The following is a 19,780-nucleotide window of genomic DNA, read 5'->3' on the forward strand; positions in this document are numbered from 1 at the left end:
GACAGAGTCTTTCTCTGTCGCCAGGCTGGAGTGCAGTGGCGCGATGTCAGCTCACTGCAACCTCTGCCTCCCAAGTTCAAGCGATTCTCCTGCCTCAGCCTCCCAAGTAGCTGGGACTACAGGCGCGCACCACCATGCCTGGCTAATTTTTTGTATTTTAGTAGAGACAGGAGTTTTACTATGTTGGTCAGGCTGGTCTCGAACTCCTGACCTCAAGTGATCCCCCCCGCCCCCAGCCTCCCTAAGTGCTGGGATTACAGGTGTGAGCCACCGTACCTGGCGTTTTAATTTTTTTTTTTGAGACAGAGTCTCGCTCTGTCACCCAGGCTGGAGTGCAGTAGCACGATCTCAGCTTACTGCAACCTCTGCCTCCCGGGTTCAAGCGATTCTTGTGTCTCATCCTTCCGAGTAGCTGGGATTACAGATGCACGTTACCACGCCCAGCTAATCTTTTTGTTTCTTTGTTTTTTTAGTAGAGATGGGGTTTCACCATATTGGGCAGGCTGGTCTCAAACTCCCAAAGTGCTGAGATTACAGGCATGAGCCACAGCACCTGGATGAAATTGTGCAATTTAAAAGTCATTTCTAGTTCCAAGTTCTCTCTCTTTTAAAGAAAGGTTTTGCTTATTTTTGACATGGTCTGTGTGTGGGGTTGGCAGATTTAGCAAACAAAAATATAAGATGTCAAGTTAAATTTGAATTTTGGATAAAAATGAATATTTTTTCATATAAGCAAGTCCCAATTATGGCATGGAGCATATCTATACTAAAAAATTATTCAGGCTGGTCATGGTGGCTCACGCCTGTAATCTCAGCACTTTGGGAGGCTGAGGTGAGCAGATCACCTGAGGTCAGGAGTTTGAGACCAGCCTGGCCAACATGGTGAAACCCCGTTTCTACTAAAAATACAAAAAGTAGCCGGGCCTGGTGGCACATGCCTGTAATCCCAGCTACTCGGGGTGCTGAGACAGGAGAATCACTTGAACCCGATGGGGGAGGTTGCAGTGAGCCGAGATCGTGCCACTGCACTCCAGCCTGAGCAACAGTGAGACTCCGTCACAAAAAAAAAAAAAAAGCATTAACTGAGTGTCCCGTGTTTTATGTGACAATTCTGTCTGATAGATTGAAAAATGGCCAGAATTCTTCCACTGCCTCTGGATCCACTCCTTTTGCAATGTGACTTTGCTGTCCCCCCGTTAAGAAGTGGATTTCATTTCTCTACCCCTTTAATCTAGGCTGGTTTTGTGACTTACTTTGGCTAATAGAATGTGTAGACGTAATAATGTGTGAATTCTGAGCCTATGCCTCAAGAGCCTGGCTCACTTCTGCTTTCTCTCCTCTCAGAAACTTGTGCAGTCTCCACACCCAGCGTACCCATTTTCAGGATGACAGACCATGTGGTTAGAAACAAGCTGTCCCATCTGAGACTGTCCTGAGAGTGTTCTACACCAGCCAGCCCCCAGTCAATCCAGCAGCTGACTATAGAGCATGAATTAGCCCAGCTAAGACCAGAAGAACCAGAAGAACGAGCTCAAATTGGCAACATATAGAAACTAATAAATAATTCAGGAGCTAATAAATGATTATTTTAACTTACTACGTTTTAGTTAGCAAAAGCAAATTAATGTAGTTTGACAATGCAAAATAGAGCTGGGCATTTTTAAGACCAGAGAACAGCTTATAGGTTGTGCTGAGTTTTGGGGGCCACAGATAAAAGTGAAACAGAAGGTGATATTGTAATCAATTTTGAGCAAATAACACTTGGGACGGCTTCAATGAATCAGAGGAAATTGCTTGTTGAAATAAACACTTGTGCCCACAGGGCAAAAAAATTACTTCTTATAGAGATATTATTTCCCTTAACTATTTAATATTTAAAATATAGAACCTCTGCTGAGTGACTTCTTCCTTCTTTCTCTGCAGATCTTATCATGATACATCTCTTTTAACCATGCTGCACTGTATTTCTGGTGATTAATTGTTGAGGTCAGACCTGGGCAGTGAGGAAAGACCTGGTCGGGGAAGAACTTTCATATATAATAAGTCTTCACTTAACATTAACCAATTTTACCATAGGCTAATTAGTATAAACAAGAGTTAAGTTCCCATGGCATATTTCTGGTCATAAAAACATCACCAAACTTCAAAATAATGACCAAGACACCTATAATATTAAACATTGAAATAAGTGTGAGCTGTACACACATTTAAGAAAGATTAATTAAAACAAGATAATTATTCCAGTTCAGAGTCTCAGGTGACCTGAGAATATCCCAGCAGTGAAGGACACAGGTAAGAACTGACCCTGGAAAGGATGCCATCCATCATAGGGTGCATTCACACACACCCACACACTCATACACACCCACACACACCCACACAATCACACATACCCCCCCACACACACACACCCACGCACATCCACATTCACACACACACCAACCCACACACACACACACACACACACACTCCCACACTCACTCCAACTGGGACCATTTAGACACAGCAGCCCACCTAACAGGCACTTCTTTGGGACATAGGAGAAAACTGGAGAAACCCACACAGTCATGAAAAGAACGTGCAAAATCCATGCAGACAGTGGCTGAGAGAGGAATCTTTTTTTCTTACTCATGTTATAACAAAACAACATTGCATGTAACTACATTACTTGAGGACCTGCTGTATCTGTAAATCATCAATTAATTAGTCAAATGATTAATGAACATGGACCATAGGGAGTCCAGAGAAGAGATATATGTGGATTAGCAGTGGTAGGGGAAGAAAGAAGTAGGGAAAAGCTCACCCTTTATCTCTGGGGACCCCTGGATGTCTGGATTTTGACTCTTGGCCAAGATAAGGGCAGTAAGAATAATGTGGTGTTTAAAATGCTAAACTCTGGCGACTCCGAGTCAGTTTCTTCACTAAAGGTTTTCTAGTGATCTAATTGATTAGGCAGCATGCCTTTGATATGTGGAGAGAGGGGTATATGAAGCCCACTGTTGATTTTATAGCTTTGAGCTCTCCCAAAGCCTAGATTCCTTGCACAGATCTTGGTGGTTCAATCCCTGAGACAGAGTCTGGTCGGATCCTTGTGTAACCACCTTGGGGAGCTTGCTCATGGGATGATTGTCAGGCTCCCACTGCTTGCCTGTGCTCTTTTTCTCTTGCTGCATCATTTCCACGGCCTTTACATAAAAGCCGCACATGTGTATGAGTATGCTCTGTGGAATGTGGTGAGCCCTTTCCAATATCCGGACATGGGAAATCTTTGCATTCACAGTGCTTAGGGAAAGAAATGTCTCATTTTCCTCATCTGAAAAATGGTGAGGATGATAAAAACAATAATAACATCATGAGGCTATTAGGAAGATTAAATGAGCTAATAGAGGTACAACACTTAGAGCAGTATCTGGTAGACAGTAAATGCTATATAAGTGCTAGCTATTATTATTTTGAGCCTGTCTAAACCTTAGTGATATGGTTTGGCTGTGTCCCCACCCATATCTCATCTTGAATTGTAACTCCCACAATTCCCACATATCGTGAGAAGAACCTGGTTGGAGGTGATTGAATCATGGGGGTGGGTTTTTTTTGAGATGGAGTCTTGCTCTGTCGCCCAGGTTGGAGTGCAGTGGCGTGATCTCGGCTCACTGCAAGCTCCACCTCCTGGGTTCACGCCATTCTCCTGCGTCAGCCTCCTGAGTAGCTGGGACTACAGGCGCCCGCCACCGCGCCCAGCTAATTTTTTTTGTATTTTTAGTAGAGACGGGGTTTCACTGGGTCTCGATCTCCTGACCTTGTGATCCGCCCACCTCGGCCTCCCAAAGTGCTGGGATTACAGGCTTGAGCCACCGTGCCTGGCTGGGGGTGGGTTTTTTCATGCTGTTCTCATGATAGTGAATAAGTCTCAGGAGATCTGATGGTTTTAAAAACGGGAGTTTCTCTGCACAAGTCTCTCTTTGCCTGCTGCCATCCATGTAAGATGTGACTTGCTCCTCCTTGCTTTCTGCCATGATTGTGAGGCCTCCCCAGCTGTGTGGAATTGTAAGTCCATGAAACCTCTTTTTCTTTCTAGTCTCGGGTATGTCTTTATCATTAGCATGAAAACAGACTAATACACTTAGCATGAGGGACTTCTTTTGCCTCAACTTTATGTGTGTGCATGTGTGTATGTTTGATAATTGCTTCCTGTCTACTCACAAATTATTAAGAAAAAAATCTTGTTTTAAAATAGCTAGGGGTTTTTTTGTTGTTTGCTTTTTGTTTTTTGTTTTTGACAGAGTCTCACTGTATTGCCCAGGCTGGAGTGCAGTGGCATGATCTTGGCTCACTGCAACCTCCACCTCCCGGGTTCAGGCAATTCTCCTGCCTCAGCCTCCCAAGTAGCTGGTACTACAGGCGCCCACCACCACACCCAACTAATTTTTGTATTTTTAGTAGAGACAGGGTTTTACCATGTTAGCTAGGCTAGTCTCAAACTCCTGACCTTAGGTGATCCACCCACCTCAGCCTCCCAAAGTGCTGGGATTACAGGCGTGAGCCACCTCACCCAGTGCTGTTTGAAATCTTATCAGTAAGACTGAAACATTCCATTTTTGCCTGGAGGATCTGAGTTATTTTGACACAGAAAAGCATCCAGGTGCACAACTTCAAATAAGAGAGTTTTGGACACAACATTCTGTTTATCTTAATGTAATAGTTTTCAAGGAAACAGGGCCCTGCATTTGCTTCTTAGCTGAAGCCTGATGTTAAATACTGTCTTGCTTTAATTTGAGCCTATCAAAATATCACTTCATTTAAACTCCACTTAACCTCTCCCCATCCCCAATATCCTATAGTAACCTTGTCTTTTCCTGTGTTTGGTGGGACACTCAGATTTTCTCTGGTGAATAATGTCCCTTGTTGCATCATGTTAATAAACTTGGCTTTATTGTATTATACGATAGTTTGTTCCTGGTGGTCTTTGTCAGATAAGCTTTATAGAAATATACATGCAAGGTATTACTGAAGATTTCATTCTTTTTTCTTTTAAAAAAACTATACTAGTATTTTAAAAATATCTATCCTTATTGCTTTATGTAAATCTAATTCATTACTTCTAACTGCTGGATAGAACTTCATCTTACAAACACAACCATACTCCCACACACCGTATTTTTTTCCCATTCTCCTAGAGGTAGATATTAGAGTTGCCTCCAATTCCTTTGTACTATAAACAATGCTGTATATCCTCATGGATTTCCTCTTATGGACCTGCTTAAGAATTTTCTGGCATATATACTCTGAAATGGTACTGCTGAGTTCTAAGGTGGGGTGCCAAAATTTTGCTAAGATTGCTAAAATAGTAGAGCCAGTGTACATACTTGCCAGCACTTGATACTATTATCTGCTTTCAAGTATTTTTCCAGTTAGATGGGTATAAGATGGTATTCCATTTTTGTTCTGATTTGTATTTCTTTGAGCACAAGTGAAGTCAAGCACCTTTTCTCTGTCAATTGCTTATTTGTTTTTCTTCCATGAATTACTTACTCATATTCTCTCCCTTTAAAAAACTGGGATTTTTGTCATTATGCAAAGAAAGCACAAGAGCTAGTCTTTGCCTTCTTATAATTTATAATTAATCAGAAATAATTTACAATTAAGAGGAAATTAGAGGACATGCTGTGCTATGTGGCACTTCCTGAAAGAACAAAAGATAATCCCTTGAGATAGAACCATCATAGGTTGATGTTTTTAGAGGCAGTTGGGAGAGAGAAAATGTGAGCAGAGTTGGAAGTATAGGACAGAGGTAAGTGATGGAGGAGAGACAACCTTCCAGAGTAGGCAGGCAGCAGGGACAAAGGCCAGAGGAAGAAGGGCAGGTATTTGTTCCAGAAAAAGTAAGGATACCCACTTAAGTGGAGGATATGGTTAGGGTAGTGGAAATTAAATTTGTATAAATAGGATTTAACTGGTAGGAGGACTAGTAGGTTCCTGTGATGATTGGTTTTATGTATCAACTTGACAGGGCCACAGGATGCCCAGATAGCTGGTAAAACATTATTTCTGGGTATGTTTGTGGATAAGATCAGCATTTGAATTGGTGGACAGAGTAAAGCAGGTTGCCCTCCCCAATGTAGGTGGGCATAATCCAGTTTGTTGAGGGCCTGAATAGAACAAAAAGATAGAGGAAGGGAGAATTTGCTCTCTTGGCCTGGTTGCTCATGCTGGGACATTAGTCTTCTCCTGTCTCAGGCTGCAACCTTTACCATTAGCTCTCCTAATTCTCAGTCCTTTGGATTCAGACTAGAGCTACACCACCAGCTCCCTTGGGTCTCCAGCTTACAGACTGCAGATCATGGAACATCTCAGCTTTCACAATTGTGTGAGCCAATTCCTAATAATAAATCATATATATATATAAAATATATAAATAAAAAACATGATAAATATCTATATGATATATATTAAAATATATAATAAATCTCTACATATATTTGTAATATATAATATGTATTTAAATATATTTATTATAAGGAATTGGCTCATGAAATTATGAAGGAAGAGAAGTCTCATGATCTACCATCTACAAACTGGAGTCCCTGGAAAGCCCATTGTATAATTTTAGTCTGAGTCTGAAGGCCTCAGAACCAGAAGAACCAGTGGTCTAAGTTCCAGTCTGAATCCAATGGCCTGAGATAGATATATACCCCCTATTGTTTTTTTTTTTTCCGTCTGGAAAACTCTAATACAGCCACTGAGCAGGGAAGTAACATGGTCAAAATTAGGGTTTTAGAAAGATTTTATTTTCCAATAGCAAAGGGACTAAGAGGGCAGACCAGTGACAAGAGCAGACTATAGGTAAAAAGTGAATGTTTATTTGCATTGAACAGAAAATATGTACTGGGTGTTAGCAATGGGATTGAAAAAGAAAGGATAATTAGAAAGATTTAAAAAGAAAAAGAATTTGGTGGCACTATATCAACAATAAAAGAGTTCTTGAATTTTCTTAGATTTTAGTCTGATGGATTGGAAATAAATTGATATTATCTGAAACAGGATAGCTTGGGGGGGGGAATAACTGCCAGGGGAAGAGCATAAATTGCAATGGTGTTATATTTTAATATCATCTGAATAAATTACAGGCTGTAAAGGGAAAGCATATTGCTCACAAGTTGAGGACTTTTGTCCTTTTCTTTTCCGATTATCAGACTCTTCAGCCGTATTCTACCTTTTCTTTCTGGGTTTTTAAATCACCCTTTTTATACACAATCACTCTTTCTGCATACAAACTCCCATTTATCAAATAAATGCTATTTAACAATTTGTCCATATTCCCTTAAATCCTGAAAAAACCAACCATCCTTTAGTAAAACTTGATATATTTTGTGATACTCAAACACTACATTCAAAAACGGTGACTCTATCAAATGATACAGTTTGTTATAGTGATTGATTTGTACATGGTTTGCTAAATGCATCTATGTTGTAGGCTTTTTGGCTAATATGATTTGTTAAAACCCTCTCAGCAAAGTGCTGTTACAACGACCATCTTTGGAGACTTGGAAATAGCCTCATTACACAGAACTTGATGTTATACACTAATGGCATTTATTAGAATGGAATTTTATATGTATTATTACTTCCGACATCAGCCTGGCCTTTGTAGCCTCCTCACAGCATGCAACATTGGTAATTATGCTAATGCTAGCTAATTCATGAGGACAACTTCCTAAAGTGCCTTTAATTAACTTGGAGATTTTGTAAACAGCTATACATGTAGGTTCCGGAAATTGTGGGGATATGTCAATCTGACATGTGTAGAGTCTGCCTTCCTAACCTCATCACTTTGTTTTACTAAAGCTTAATTTTAAACAACAGGAAGTTGCAATCTGATATCTTTTCCAGCAAGTGCTTATCCTCCAGTCCAAGTCCCTTGAGCCAGATGAGTTAGGTAGATTGGTGTCTTTTAAGTTGGTTAGAAGAGAAAATATTGACGTTTATTTCTTTAGCAAAGGGTACAATTTTTCCAATATGTTCCTGCAATGTGATTTTGCCAGTTTGCTAGTTCTGCCGACCAACATTGGTCTTCAGGGGACTGTTCCAAAAATCAGACTTCTCATTCAGAAGGCTTCATGATCTCTGCTTCCCTTCCATCCCAGCTGCTGGGGATTTTTTGATATTACAGTGACTCATCATCCTCATTTGAATGAAAACAATCTGATTTTTGACCTATTACATTAAAATCTTATACCCCTTACACGTGTAAGAGGTGAAATTCATAAACCTAGAACAATTAGCCAGGCTTAAGAGTGCCAAAGAAGAAATTAAACACAATAAAAATTAAGAGAAAAGGTTAGTGAATCACATCACAGCCAAGAGCAAGCTAATAAAACTGGAAGGAAGAAACATCATCAGGAAAGAACCAAAGGAAAAGGAAACTTACTACATACAATTAGAAGATATAGCAATTGCATAAAGTTAATGAAAATGGAGAATAGGGATGGCTTTTAATAATCTTCTTATTACCACTGCATGAAATCACTCTCAGATAAGTCCTAGAAACTAAGCTAGGGATTTGCCTATCGTTTCTCAAGGGTCCCAGCAGGTCGTTTCCCTTCATTTAAGTTACAATCCTAGGTACGATCACTTTGGGAACTAGCTATATCACATCTAAAGATAATCAAACATTTATTGCTTAGCCTTTTCTTTGACTTCAATAGTAAGAACCTCTTCTCCGCCCTCAGCAGAAGGAGCCATGCTGATGATGAGTGATTGACGGGAAGTCCCTCTGGGTAAAACTGTCCTTCTAACTGACTGGGGCTCTTCCTCCACTGCAATAGGACTTGCTGTACATTCAGGTCTGTCCAGTGGCTTCTCTTCTGGCTCTCTTCCTTTATCTTTACCTTCATTTTCTTTTCCTTTATCTTCATTTTCTTTTTGTTTATCTTCATTTTCTTTTCCTTCTACCTCTCCTCCTTCAGAATTTTCTTTTTTCTGGAAGGAGCAATTACAAAGAACTGGTGTTGAAATCATAATTAAAAACATTGGATTGGATTTTGATTAGCATGCAATGGCTAAGATCACCACCAAGACAGACTGTCTGAATTAAGTGAATCCAGGAATCATGTCTGCTTTGCTTCTGACTATCATTTGATGAAGTTCCTAGTGTACTAGAGAATGGACTTGTTGCCTTTGACTCATGATGTTAGTCTGAATTGCATTTTTTGTCTCTGCCAAGGAATTCTCTTCCTATTGGTCCTTATACTCTCTGAATTATTAGACTCAGTGCTCAGGACTCTGTTTTTGCTTTTTAAATATTTATTCTGTAGAGATAAAATTTTAAATATTTATTTTTAATAAAAACGTATTAACCAACACTATATAAAAGTACTGTAAAAAGTAGGGTTTTCCTCTTGCCTAAGCTCATGGGAGAACCTCAGGGAGAAACTTATCCCTTTCCTAGTACAATCTTTTCCATTTGTCCCACAGGTGCTTGACCTGTCATGTTTGTACCTATTGTGTTTAGCACTAGCTATAGAAATTTCATAGCAAAAGGTACACTGTGCTCTTTACTGGTAATGCTTGGGATCAATTTGAGAAAGGCTTGCCCGAGATATGAATGTGCACAGATAAAGTTGAGATTCTTAACACATTTACTTATATATTTCTTTACTCCTATACATTTTTTATGCAAATTACTATTTCTATGCTGATGCAAATGAAGCATTTGGTTTATATTGGATCCCTAATTTTCACCACAGTGTTGTATGTGTGGAAAAGGAAAAGGCAAGTTTTCATCTTTTGTATGTGACTGACTTTATAATATGTGCTTTACTCATTTTCTGAAAGGTCCACAGCTACCCATTTCTACAGTTTTAGGGAAAACATAATGACTAGGTTCAGAAAACCTGAATCCCTGCTCTGTTTCTCACTATCTGCCCTCATAGACTAATTACGAGAACCAAAGAAATATGAAACCAAAAAAAAGAGAGAGAGAGACAGAAAAACAATAACGTTTGAGTTTCTTTACATTTTTAGGAATTGAAAGGCAGCTTGGTGTAGGCCTGTAAGTCTGAACACCTGAGTAATAGCTTTCTGCTCTGTAACTAATTACGATCTTATCCAGATTCCTTGTCTGGCTTTCAGTTTCTTCATCTATAACATGAAAAGCTTGGATGAAATTTACAAAGTTATTTCAGGCTTTAAACATTTGTGATCTATAATAATTGAATATTTGTGAAAATGTTGATAAAATGGGTTATTTATTTATATATCCATATGTATGTCTGTATATATACAGTTGATTCTTATTATTCATGTAGTTTTGTTCTATAAATTTTCCACAAACAGCAAATTAGCAAGTACTGAACCATTGTTCTTGGAGGAAATACAGCATTAGGTTCCTATGAGATATTATGGTTATAATATTTTTGTCAATTTGTCAATATATAACTTTGTTTCATGTGTGTTTTTGTTTAGAGATACCCTATTTAATTTGATCAATTGATTAATTTGAGGTATTATTGATTCATTATATTGAACTCATGGAAGCAACACTGTAATGCCTGAATGAACTTTATCTAGCACACATACTTTCTCTGGAAGGCACATCACAGCATTTTGGCACTTAGGAGCACTAGACAGTATTTCAGGACTATGCTTGGGGGCTATTTTAAACAGCAAAATCACACACATGCAAAAAGCACAAAAACTTGGAACCCATGGCACTAAAAGGGTCACTCTTTTTTGTTGTTCTTGTTTTGGTTTGTTTGTTTGTTTGTTTTTTGAGACAGAGTATCACTCTGTCGCCCAGGCTGGAATGCAGTGGTGTGATCTCGGCTCACTACAACCTTTGCCTCCCGGATTCAAGCGATTCTCTTGCCTCAGTCTCCCAAGTAGCTGGGACTACAGGTGTGTGCCACCATGCCCGGCTAATTTTTTGTGTTTTCAGTAGAGACGGGGTTTCACCGTGTTAGCCAGAATGGTCTCAATCTCCTGACCTCGTGATCCACCTGCCTTGGCCTCCCAAAGTGCTGGGATTACAGGTGTGAGCCACCGTGCCCGGCCAAGGGTCATTCATTTATAGTAGCAGAGCTGAAACAAGAAAGGAGAGTGCCTCTTTGTTCAACCTCAGCTGAAAATGTATGCATCAAGCAACTTAAAATTTTCTTTTTTTTTTTTGAGATGGAGTCTCGCTCTGTCGCCCAGGCTGGAGTGCAGTGGCGCGATCTCGGCTCACTGCAAGCTCCGCCTCCCGGGTTCACGCCATTCTCCTGCCTCAGCCTCTCCGAGTAGCTGGGACTACAGGCGCCCGCCACCACGCCCGGCTAATTTTTTTTTGTATTTTTAGTAGAGACGGGGTTTCACCGTGGTCTCGATCTCCTGACCTCGTGATCCGCCCGCCTCGGCCTCCCAAAGTGCTGGGATTACAAGCGTGAGCCACCGCGCCCGGCCAAGCAACTTAAATTTTTTGCCATCCTGCACATGCTCTTGTGCACAAATGACCACAAAAGCACCATGAGTATTGATTTTAAGTTACTAATAAATTATAGTAAGTAGATTCACCAATATAGAATCTGCAAATAATCTATGAATAATGAGGGTATACTCTATTTATAAATACATGTATATTAAGGCCATCTATAAACATCCTGTGAGGGTTAAATGTGATGATATGTGGGAATTCAGAAGTTTAAATAATAATGTACTATATATAAAGCAGGAATTATTAGTATTAGATTAGTCCAAATCATCCCAGCGTCTGAAATGGAATTAGAGTAGGCGTTTGTGTGTATATACTTAGTCTGGGGCCTTCTCCATGACAGCCCCTCCATTCATTCCACCTTGTTACCTGAGCTGCTTGTTCTCTCTTCAATTTGAGTAGTCTTGCAAGACTTGCTTTTCCTGTGCCTCCTAGGAGAGTTTTAAACAGTTTGGGTGTCTCTTCTTTCAGTGGGAAGAGGAAGGCAAGATCTTTTCTTGGAGGGGTTGCTTCTGCAGTCTTAGCCTTCTGCTTTAAAAGCACTCTGGATAGGAGAGAAAAGCTGTTTCAGGTAACTCTGTGAGAGTTCTGACAAAATCTACCAGAAAAACTGCAATTTATCCTAACCTGTGTAGTTTCAATGGGTACCTCCATTAATAGTTGTTTATTAAGCATATCTCACTGTGATCAAGTTTATCACAATCATAATATGGTTCTCCCTATCTCAGAGTTTACAAAGTAAAACCAACTCCATCCATCTCTAATGGGGTTTTAAAGGTTGTACCTGGCTTTCTTCATGAGGATCCTTTCAGAATCTGGGTAATGCACTAGAATTTCTTGGAGGGTCTTTTTGTCTAGAGTTAAAAGATTGGCAAACCCATGGGCCACCACATTGGCAGTTCGACGATTTCCTCCTCCTGCTGCTAGAAGGCTGTAAGAGAGAAAAGTAAGTCTTTGCCACGTTTCACTTTGCCTCCACTGAAATCTCTTTAAAAAAATAGCAACTATTACAAGTATTTATACTGCTTCAGAAATCATTCCCTAGAGGCGAGGGTCCAGGTGATTGTGCAGAGAGTGTCAAGATGTGGAAATAGAAATGGCTCAGTTTTCAATATATTTTTTCTCTAACTCTCACCTCTAAGTCCCACAAATCAAGGACTTGTGGCTGTCAGTATCCTGTCAGATCCTTCATCCCAGATTCCAGAAATGCAGAATCCTTTTGGACTGGGTATCCCTCATTTGCTCCTTCAGATCCACTTTTCACCTCTACCCATGCTCCTTTGTTTCCCAGGAAGCTGACCTCTGTAGGCTTGCCCTCTGACTTCACTTGGGCTCAGCCATTGGAAAAGACTAATAGGAAATCAGCAAGCGGCAGAGAGTGGAATCAGAGCCTTCATCTTCCCTGTTATTTTCCTGCCAAGCCTTAGGTTAGCAGTGGCTGCAGTTCTCTACCAAAATCTACAGTTCCTGACATATGGATGTCTTCTAGAAGTGAAATTCCCATCATTCTTGATGAGTTCTGGTAACTATACTCTCTTCTTTTCCTGTTCAGGCCTCACTGTAGTAACAATTCCTTTGCTGTTGCTAAATTTGAGATGCATTGCCACCTTTTGTTGGTGTAGTAGTCTGTTTTCACCCTGCTATAAAGATACTACCTGAGACTGGGTAATTGATAAACAAAGGATGTTTAATTAACTCAATTCTGCATCACTGGGGAGGCCTCAGGAAACATACGGTCATGGTGGAAGGCAAATGGGAAGCAAGGCACATTTTATATGGCAGCAGGAGAGAGAGAGAGCAAGGAAGTGCCACACTTTAAAGCCAACAGCTCTCCTGGGAACTCATTCATTACCACGAGAATAGCATGGGGGGAACTGCCTTCATGATCCAGTCACTTCCCATCAGGTCCTTCCCTCAACATGTGGGGATTACAATTTGAGAAGAGATTTGGGTGGGGACACAGAGCCAAACCATGTCAGTTGGGTACTCTTAGACTTTTCCTCGCATCTGTCAGTAATCCCTTTATTAAAGTTTACTCAATTGCCTCACTTGAGTGTGTCTGTTTCCCACCTGGGCTCTGGCTGATACAGCTCTTAACATCAAATGTGAAAGCCAGCCCTTCATGAGGTCCTGGTCACCTCAGGTGCATCCAATCTCATCTCCTACTATACTCCAAAATCATCTTGTTTCTCAATGTCATAAGCTACTCTATAATACAGTCATTCACATACATCTCCCCACCTGGAATGCCAGGGCATTGTGGGCTTTATGTCTTGGAGGGATATAAAAGAGCATTTTGCATTTGAGAAATAATCAACAAAGAGTGGGGGAATAAACAGAAATGAATAAGATAAATGAATAAAAAGTCCATCATTACCAATGATCTGAGAAAGAAGGGTTGGTCTGCAAAAACAGAACAAGGGTCTGCATTGAGAGGATAACACAATAGATTGAAACCCTTGGAGTTAATCTGTTAGAAATTGAGAAAGAAGGATCACATTAACAAAAACAGTCTCTACAGGTGGAGAAGACTGAGAAAACACTCTGACCTTTGGAAGCGATGAGATATGAGAAGCTGCATGGGCCCTGTGCCTGAAGATTTATGTTATACAGTATGAACAACTCCCACTGTTGTTGCAGAAAAGGGGGCCTTGCAGTTGCCTGTTAATTGTTAAAAAAACTAATGCAGGGCTTTAGCTCTGACAGGTTAAGAGCTTGGAAGTCATTACTCCTGTCCTTACAACAAGAAAAAGCTGCACAATTGAAAACGACTTTCCTTAGACCCAGCAGAGGACTGAAGTCACAGGGCAAACTACCACCCCCAAATCTGGAGAGAGAGGTGAATCCATAAAACTACAGCCATATCTGCTTATTGCAGCAGAAGCCCCTGGAGTCATAACTGGTAAGAATGCTTAAATGCTCATTTTAATAAATTGTTGGAGGCTGAATGTGGACTAGCATGAGAGTGAGAAACTCTTGGGGGCCATGGTTATAAAGTCACACACAGTTTTGTGGGATTTACCACCAGGAACCTCATCAGGTTCTTAGGGTGAAGAGCCAAGGAAGATCCCCTCTTGGCTCTGGCAGGCGTAAGGGAAGATTAATCATTGTGAAATATACCCAGAGCGTATTTGTTCTCCATACCGCAGGCCTACTATTTAGAGAAAAACACTTTACCAGAGCTTTGTGTTACCTGAGGGAAGAACATTTTTCCCAGTGCAGCCCCTTTAAGCCTTCCTGTCTTATCTGAGGGAGATGGAAAGCTAAGAAACTCCTATGAATGTCACAGCATTGGGACATACAAAAAACTGAAACTTAATCACAGAATTATAAATTGTTTCCCCTTCTCCATACCTTACCTCCACAGCAAGTCTCCTATATAATACTAACGAATTACAGCTGAAACAGCAGCAAGATACAAACCCTCTCTGAGAAGCCTCTCTAAGCCCAGTCAACAGTGGAGACAAAGACAGGGAACTAGAAGGAATTTGAGGCCTCTGGCACCAACAGCTATACCAAACGTTAAACACAGCCCGATTCCTAGCCAAATTAGTATAAAATGTCACACTAGAGGCCTGTTTACCTCAGTCCATATTATTTGTTACATAATGTTTAGCTTTGAACCACAAAAAAACAAAAAAATTATAAGGAATTCTAAAAGGGAAGAAAAAACAGTCCAAAGAAATAAGCAGCAGAAATAGACTGAAATATGACACAGATATTGGAGTTATTAGACAGGAAATCTTTTAAAACTATGATTAATATGTAATCCCAGCACTTTGGGAGGCTGAGATGGGTGGATCACTTGAGCTCAGAGTTCAAGACCAGCCTGGGCAACATGGTCAAACCCCATCTCCACTAAAAATATAAAAATTTAGCCGGGCGTAGTGGCATGCCCTGTGGTACCAGCTACTTGTGAGACTGAGGAGGGAGAATTGCTTGAGCTCAGGGGGTGGAGGTTGCAGTGAGCCAAGCTCGCACCACTGCACTCTAGCCTGGGCAACAGAGGGAGACCCTATCTCAAAAAAAAAAAAAAAAAAAGGCCTAGAACTGTTCAAAATTAATGTCAGATACAAAACCATAGATCCAGGAAGATAGGAGAACATTAAGCAAGATAAATACCAAAAGAAACAAAACAAACGAAAAAGCCCCAACGTCTGGGCATATCATATTCCAACTGCAGAAAACCAAAGACAAAACCTTGAAAGAATCCAGAGGGGGGAAATACCTAAAATAGAGAGAAACAAGGATAAGAGTTGTAGCAGATTTTTAAATTAGAAGCCACCCAAGAAAGACAGTGGAGTACAGTGTTTAAAGTGTTGCAAGAAAAAAACTACCAACTAGAATTCTATATTTAGGGAAATGACCCTTCAAAAGTAAAGAAGAAACAAAGTCATTGTCAGAAAAACAAAAACAGAGGGAATCAATTGCCAGTGGCCTTGCCCTGCAAAAAACGTTTAGAGTTCTTCAGGGAGAAGGAAAATGATATAGATCAGAAACTCAGGTCTACACAAAGAAAGGAAGGACATTTAAAAAGGCATAAATGAAAGTAAAATATTTTGTCTTTTTTTTTTGTTTGTTTGAGATAGAGTTTTGCTGTTGTCACCCAGGCTGGAGTGCAATGGTACAATCTCGGCTTACTGCAACCTCTGCCTCCTGGGTTCAAGTGATTCTCCTGCCTCAGTCTCTTGAGTAGCTGGGATTACAGGTGTCCACCACCACGCCTGGCTAATTTTCATATGTTTAGTAGAGACGCGGCTTCACCATGTTGGACAGGCTGGTCTTGAACTCTTAACCTCAGGTGATCTGCCCACCTTGGCCTCCCAAAGTGCTGGGATTACAGGCATGAGCCACCATGCTCGACAATTTTTTCTCATTCTTAATTGTTGTAAAAGACAACTGTTTAATAAAGTGGTAATGTGTTTGGTAATTATAACCTATGGATAAGTGAAATGAATGACAGCAGTGTCATAAGGGCTGAGAGGGAAGAATTGGAAACATTCTGTTGTAAGGCACCACATGTGAAGTGGCATAGTGTTATATGACGGTAAGTTCAGATTAGTTCAAAATGCATATTGAAAACTTTAGAGTAACCATTAAACTTTAAAAAATAAGTATAATTATTATGCTAAGAGAGAAAAAGAAAATGGAGTCATATAAAATGCCCAAAGCCAGAGAAGGAAGGAAAAAAGTGGGAGGAAACTGGTGTAAGGCCACTCATGGCTTCAAACTTGGCTTCAAACTTGGCTTCAAACATGGCTTCAAACTTGGCCACCTGCACCTAGCATTAATGACAGGGTCCAGGACTCTCCAGGCCACTTAAAAATTGACTTAGACCTGGCAAGGTGACTCACGCATGTAATCTCAGCACTTTGGGAGGTTGAGGCAGGCAGATTGCTGGAGCCCAGCAGTTCAAGACCAGACTGGGCAACATGGCAAAATCCCATCTCTACAAAAAATACAAAAATTAGCTGGGCATCGTGGCACACGCCTGTAGTCCCAGCTACTTGGGAGGCTGAGGTAGAAGGATCACTTGAGCCTGGGAGGTCGAGGCTGCAGCGAGCGCCATGGTCACACCAATACACTCCAGACTGGGTGACAGAGTGAGACCTTGTCTCAAAAAAAAAAAAAAAAGGAATTCCTCCTCTAAGGCAGAAAGTATATATTTGGAATCTTTAAATATGTTCTCAACGATTTCACATTTCAAATTTTTTCCTTTGTGGAAAACCACTAACTTTAGTCTTTTCCTAAGGTACTCTTAAGACAAGCTCCGCCTTTGTCAGAGAATACAAGGGAAATAAATTTGACCCCATCTATCTATGTATCTACGTATCATTCTGTCTGTCCTCTGTTGTCACAACCATATCTTCACTCATTCATCTACTCAGCTTTCTTCTATCTACCTTCTTCCCTTTCTATGAAATTGATGTTAATATTTGAAGGACAATGATTGGTTGAGTCTATTTCATTCACATTCCTGTTGTCATGGACACAGGATAATCCAGTAGTTATGCAAGGCTGGATGGGATTGGGGAGGTTAATTTGAACCTGAGAACATCTGTATACGTATGTTAGACTATGAGAACAGAATGGAAATAACATATTTAAATGTCAGGTTATTTTGAGATTTCCCAAGTTTTAATTAAACTTGCCTATAGGTTACACGTTTGGAGTGCTTGTTGAGTTTTTAAACGGAAGAAATAGTCTGTCTGCCAGATGGATTTTGCCCAAATTCTTTCAGCAACGTTTAAAATAGCATCTTTTTTTTTTCATCTTGTCCACAAAATGCTTCTCCAGCATTCCACTCATGGAAAGTTTCACTCATTAAATAGCCTAAATACTCCCAGCCCCACATAGAGTTTCTGAAACAGCCCATGCTGGAGGACAAAGAGTTGAGGTTGCCATTGTTTCCCTAGGTAAAAATAGAGTGAGCAGAGCAATGGACCAGGAAACCAAGAAATGGTTCTAATCCTAGAGTCAACTCTATTTGCTATGACCTTAGACAATAACATAAAGACTTTTTTGATTTTCACTCTAATCATGTAAGTGTTTATTAAGTGCCTACCGTGTATTCAGTACAGTGAAGTGGGGAAAAATGAGAATTATTAAAGCATGGTGTGGTTTTGTGAAAAGAATACATACTTTGGAACCAGATAATCCTACCATCTATTGTGTTTCTGAACAGATTACCAATCTCTCCTGTAGGAAACAAGGCCATATTTAATACCTACTATAGGTATCTGATTATCTTTAAGAAGAAATAGTACTAGTGTGCCAAAGTTGAGTACTAGTGTGCCAAAGTTGGGTGAATGAACAAAAGCAGGTGTGAGAATGTCATGGAGAAATGGTGTATTCAGGGACTATGTAAGATAACTTGTATATGCAAAACTCAGTAAATGTGAGGAACAAGTATACACACACAAACACGCATACATTTTCACATACATATATAAATAGCATATATAACAGACATTTATATACATATACATTTGTGTGTATGTGTGTATATATATATATTTATATTTTTTTTCAGACAGAGCTAGAATATTAAGATAGTTCCTGATCAGTCATCCATTCCAAGCTTTGTCCAGGGCTGCCACATGTAGGATTACACATTGCGTGTTACATACAAACTGTAATGTGATTGGAGCCCTCTGGAATTGTGCAGTGTACAACCTGCACAGCTCTTTTTGGTACAGTTACTGTATCCAGAAAGAACTCACAAGGAAAAGTAGAATACAAAAGAGCATAAATTGAATGTAGGAGCAAAACAAAAACAAGAATGGGGACATAAAATGGAATTCATAAAAAAATGAACACTTTGTCACAGTGGGGCTTCAAATTTAGATGTAAGCCTTCTGTACCATAAAAACGGATCCAGTGTTGGCTTAAAGACAGGCAGAAATATCTCCTGAAGGGCTTAGTAAAAGGGCCATTCTGCAAAGTGGTAGAAAACTTCATATTCTTGCAATAGACACAACAATAAGCTTGCTAGGAGCATTTGTAATAGAGCCCCCGGTAAAGGTGATCAATCACTTTCAAGTAAAGTTCAGTAAGAGTAAGTTTATGGATGGAAGGAGATAGGTCAGTACAATGCATTCCAGATACCCAGCTCTCTCTTTGTTGCTCGGACATGATCAATGGTATACATTTAGAATATTCAGAGAAACAAACAATCTGTTTTAAACATTGTCTTTCTCAGCGAGGCTTTGATAAGTACTTTTTTGGATGCATCCAATATTCTACAGATGACTGTGCTTTGAAGGTCAATCATGCAAGGGAAGATAAAGAATTCACTGTATAAATTGAAAAGAAAAGGAAAAAGATAAATTAGGAGTACATAGAAATAGCATACTCTACAATGGGCTAGATACTCTGCCAACTTCTGGGGCTATAAAGATGATTAACAACTGCCCTCAAGCTGTTTGTAATCTAGGCATGGGGTAAGTGTGTATGCAGATAGCCAATTAGCAAATATTATTACTACTAAGAATATTGTAATAGTAACATTAATAGATAATATTATTGAGTGCTTACTATGAGCGAGATATTTTCCCAAGTTCTTTTTTATGTATTAATACACATAATACTTTTCAGTCTTATGAGGTGGTCATGTATTAGTGTTTCTCCATTTTGACTGATGAAGAAATGAAGTCTCAGTTGAGTAACTTGCCTGGAGATACATAGCTCATAAGTTGTGGCACATGGATGCAAACCTAGTCAGGCAGCATTCTTAAGCAGATGCAATTTAGAATGATTAATGCTTTAATAATTGTAAGAAATGAAAATGTTTCCTAAAATAAAGAAGGTTCTGGT

The 19,780-nt window shown here is 39.9% G+C and overlaps 1 protein-coding gene across 1 annotated transcript in view; it reads right to left on the bottom strand.

Moving 5' to 3' along the window:
• Positions 1-8,130: 8,130 nt before the first annotated feature.
• Positions 8,131-19,780, bottom strand: part of CNGB3 (cyclic nucleotide gated channel subunit beta 3) — a 154,715-nt gene continuing 143,065 nt past the window's right edge. Inside the window, exons 16-18 of the mRNA XM_032759995.2 lie at positions 12,249-12,395; positions 11,834-12,008; positions 8,131-8,976 (exon numbers count right to left, since the gene is read on the bottom strand). Of these exons, the coding sequence (XP_032615886.1) occupies positions 8,671-8,976; positions 11,834-12,008; positions 12,249-12,395 (628 nt within the window). The 3' untranslated portion in view covers positions 8,131-8,670. The remainder of the gene's footprint in view (positions 8,977-11,833; positions 12,009-12,248; positions 12,396-19,780) is intronic.

Source organism: Hylobates moloch, unplaced genomic scaffold, assembly GCF_009828535.3.
Source record: "Hylobates moloch isolate HMO894 unplaced genomic scaffold, HMol_V3 SCAFFOLD_9, whole genome shotgun sequence".
Taxonomy (NCBI): Eukaryota; Metazoa; Chordata; class Mammalia; order Primates; family Hylobatidae; genus Hylobates; species Hylobates moloch.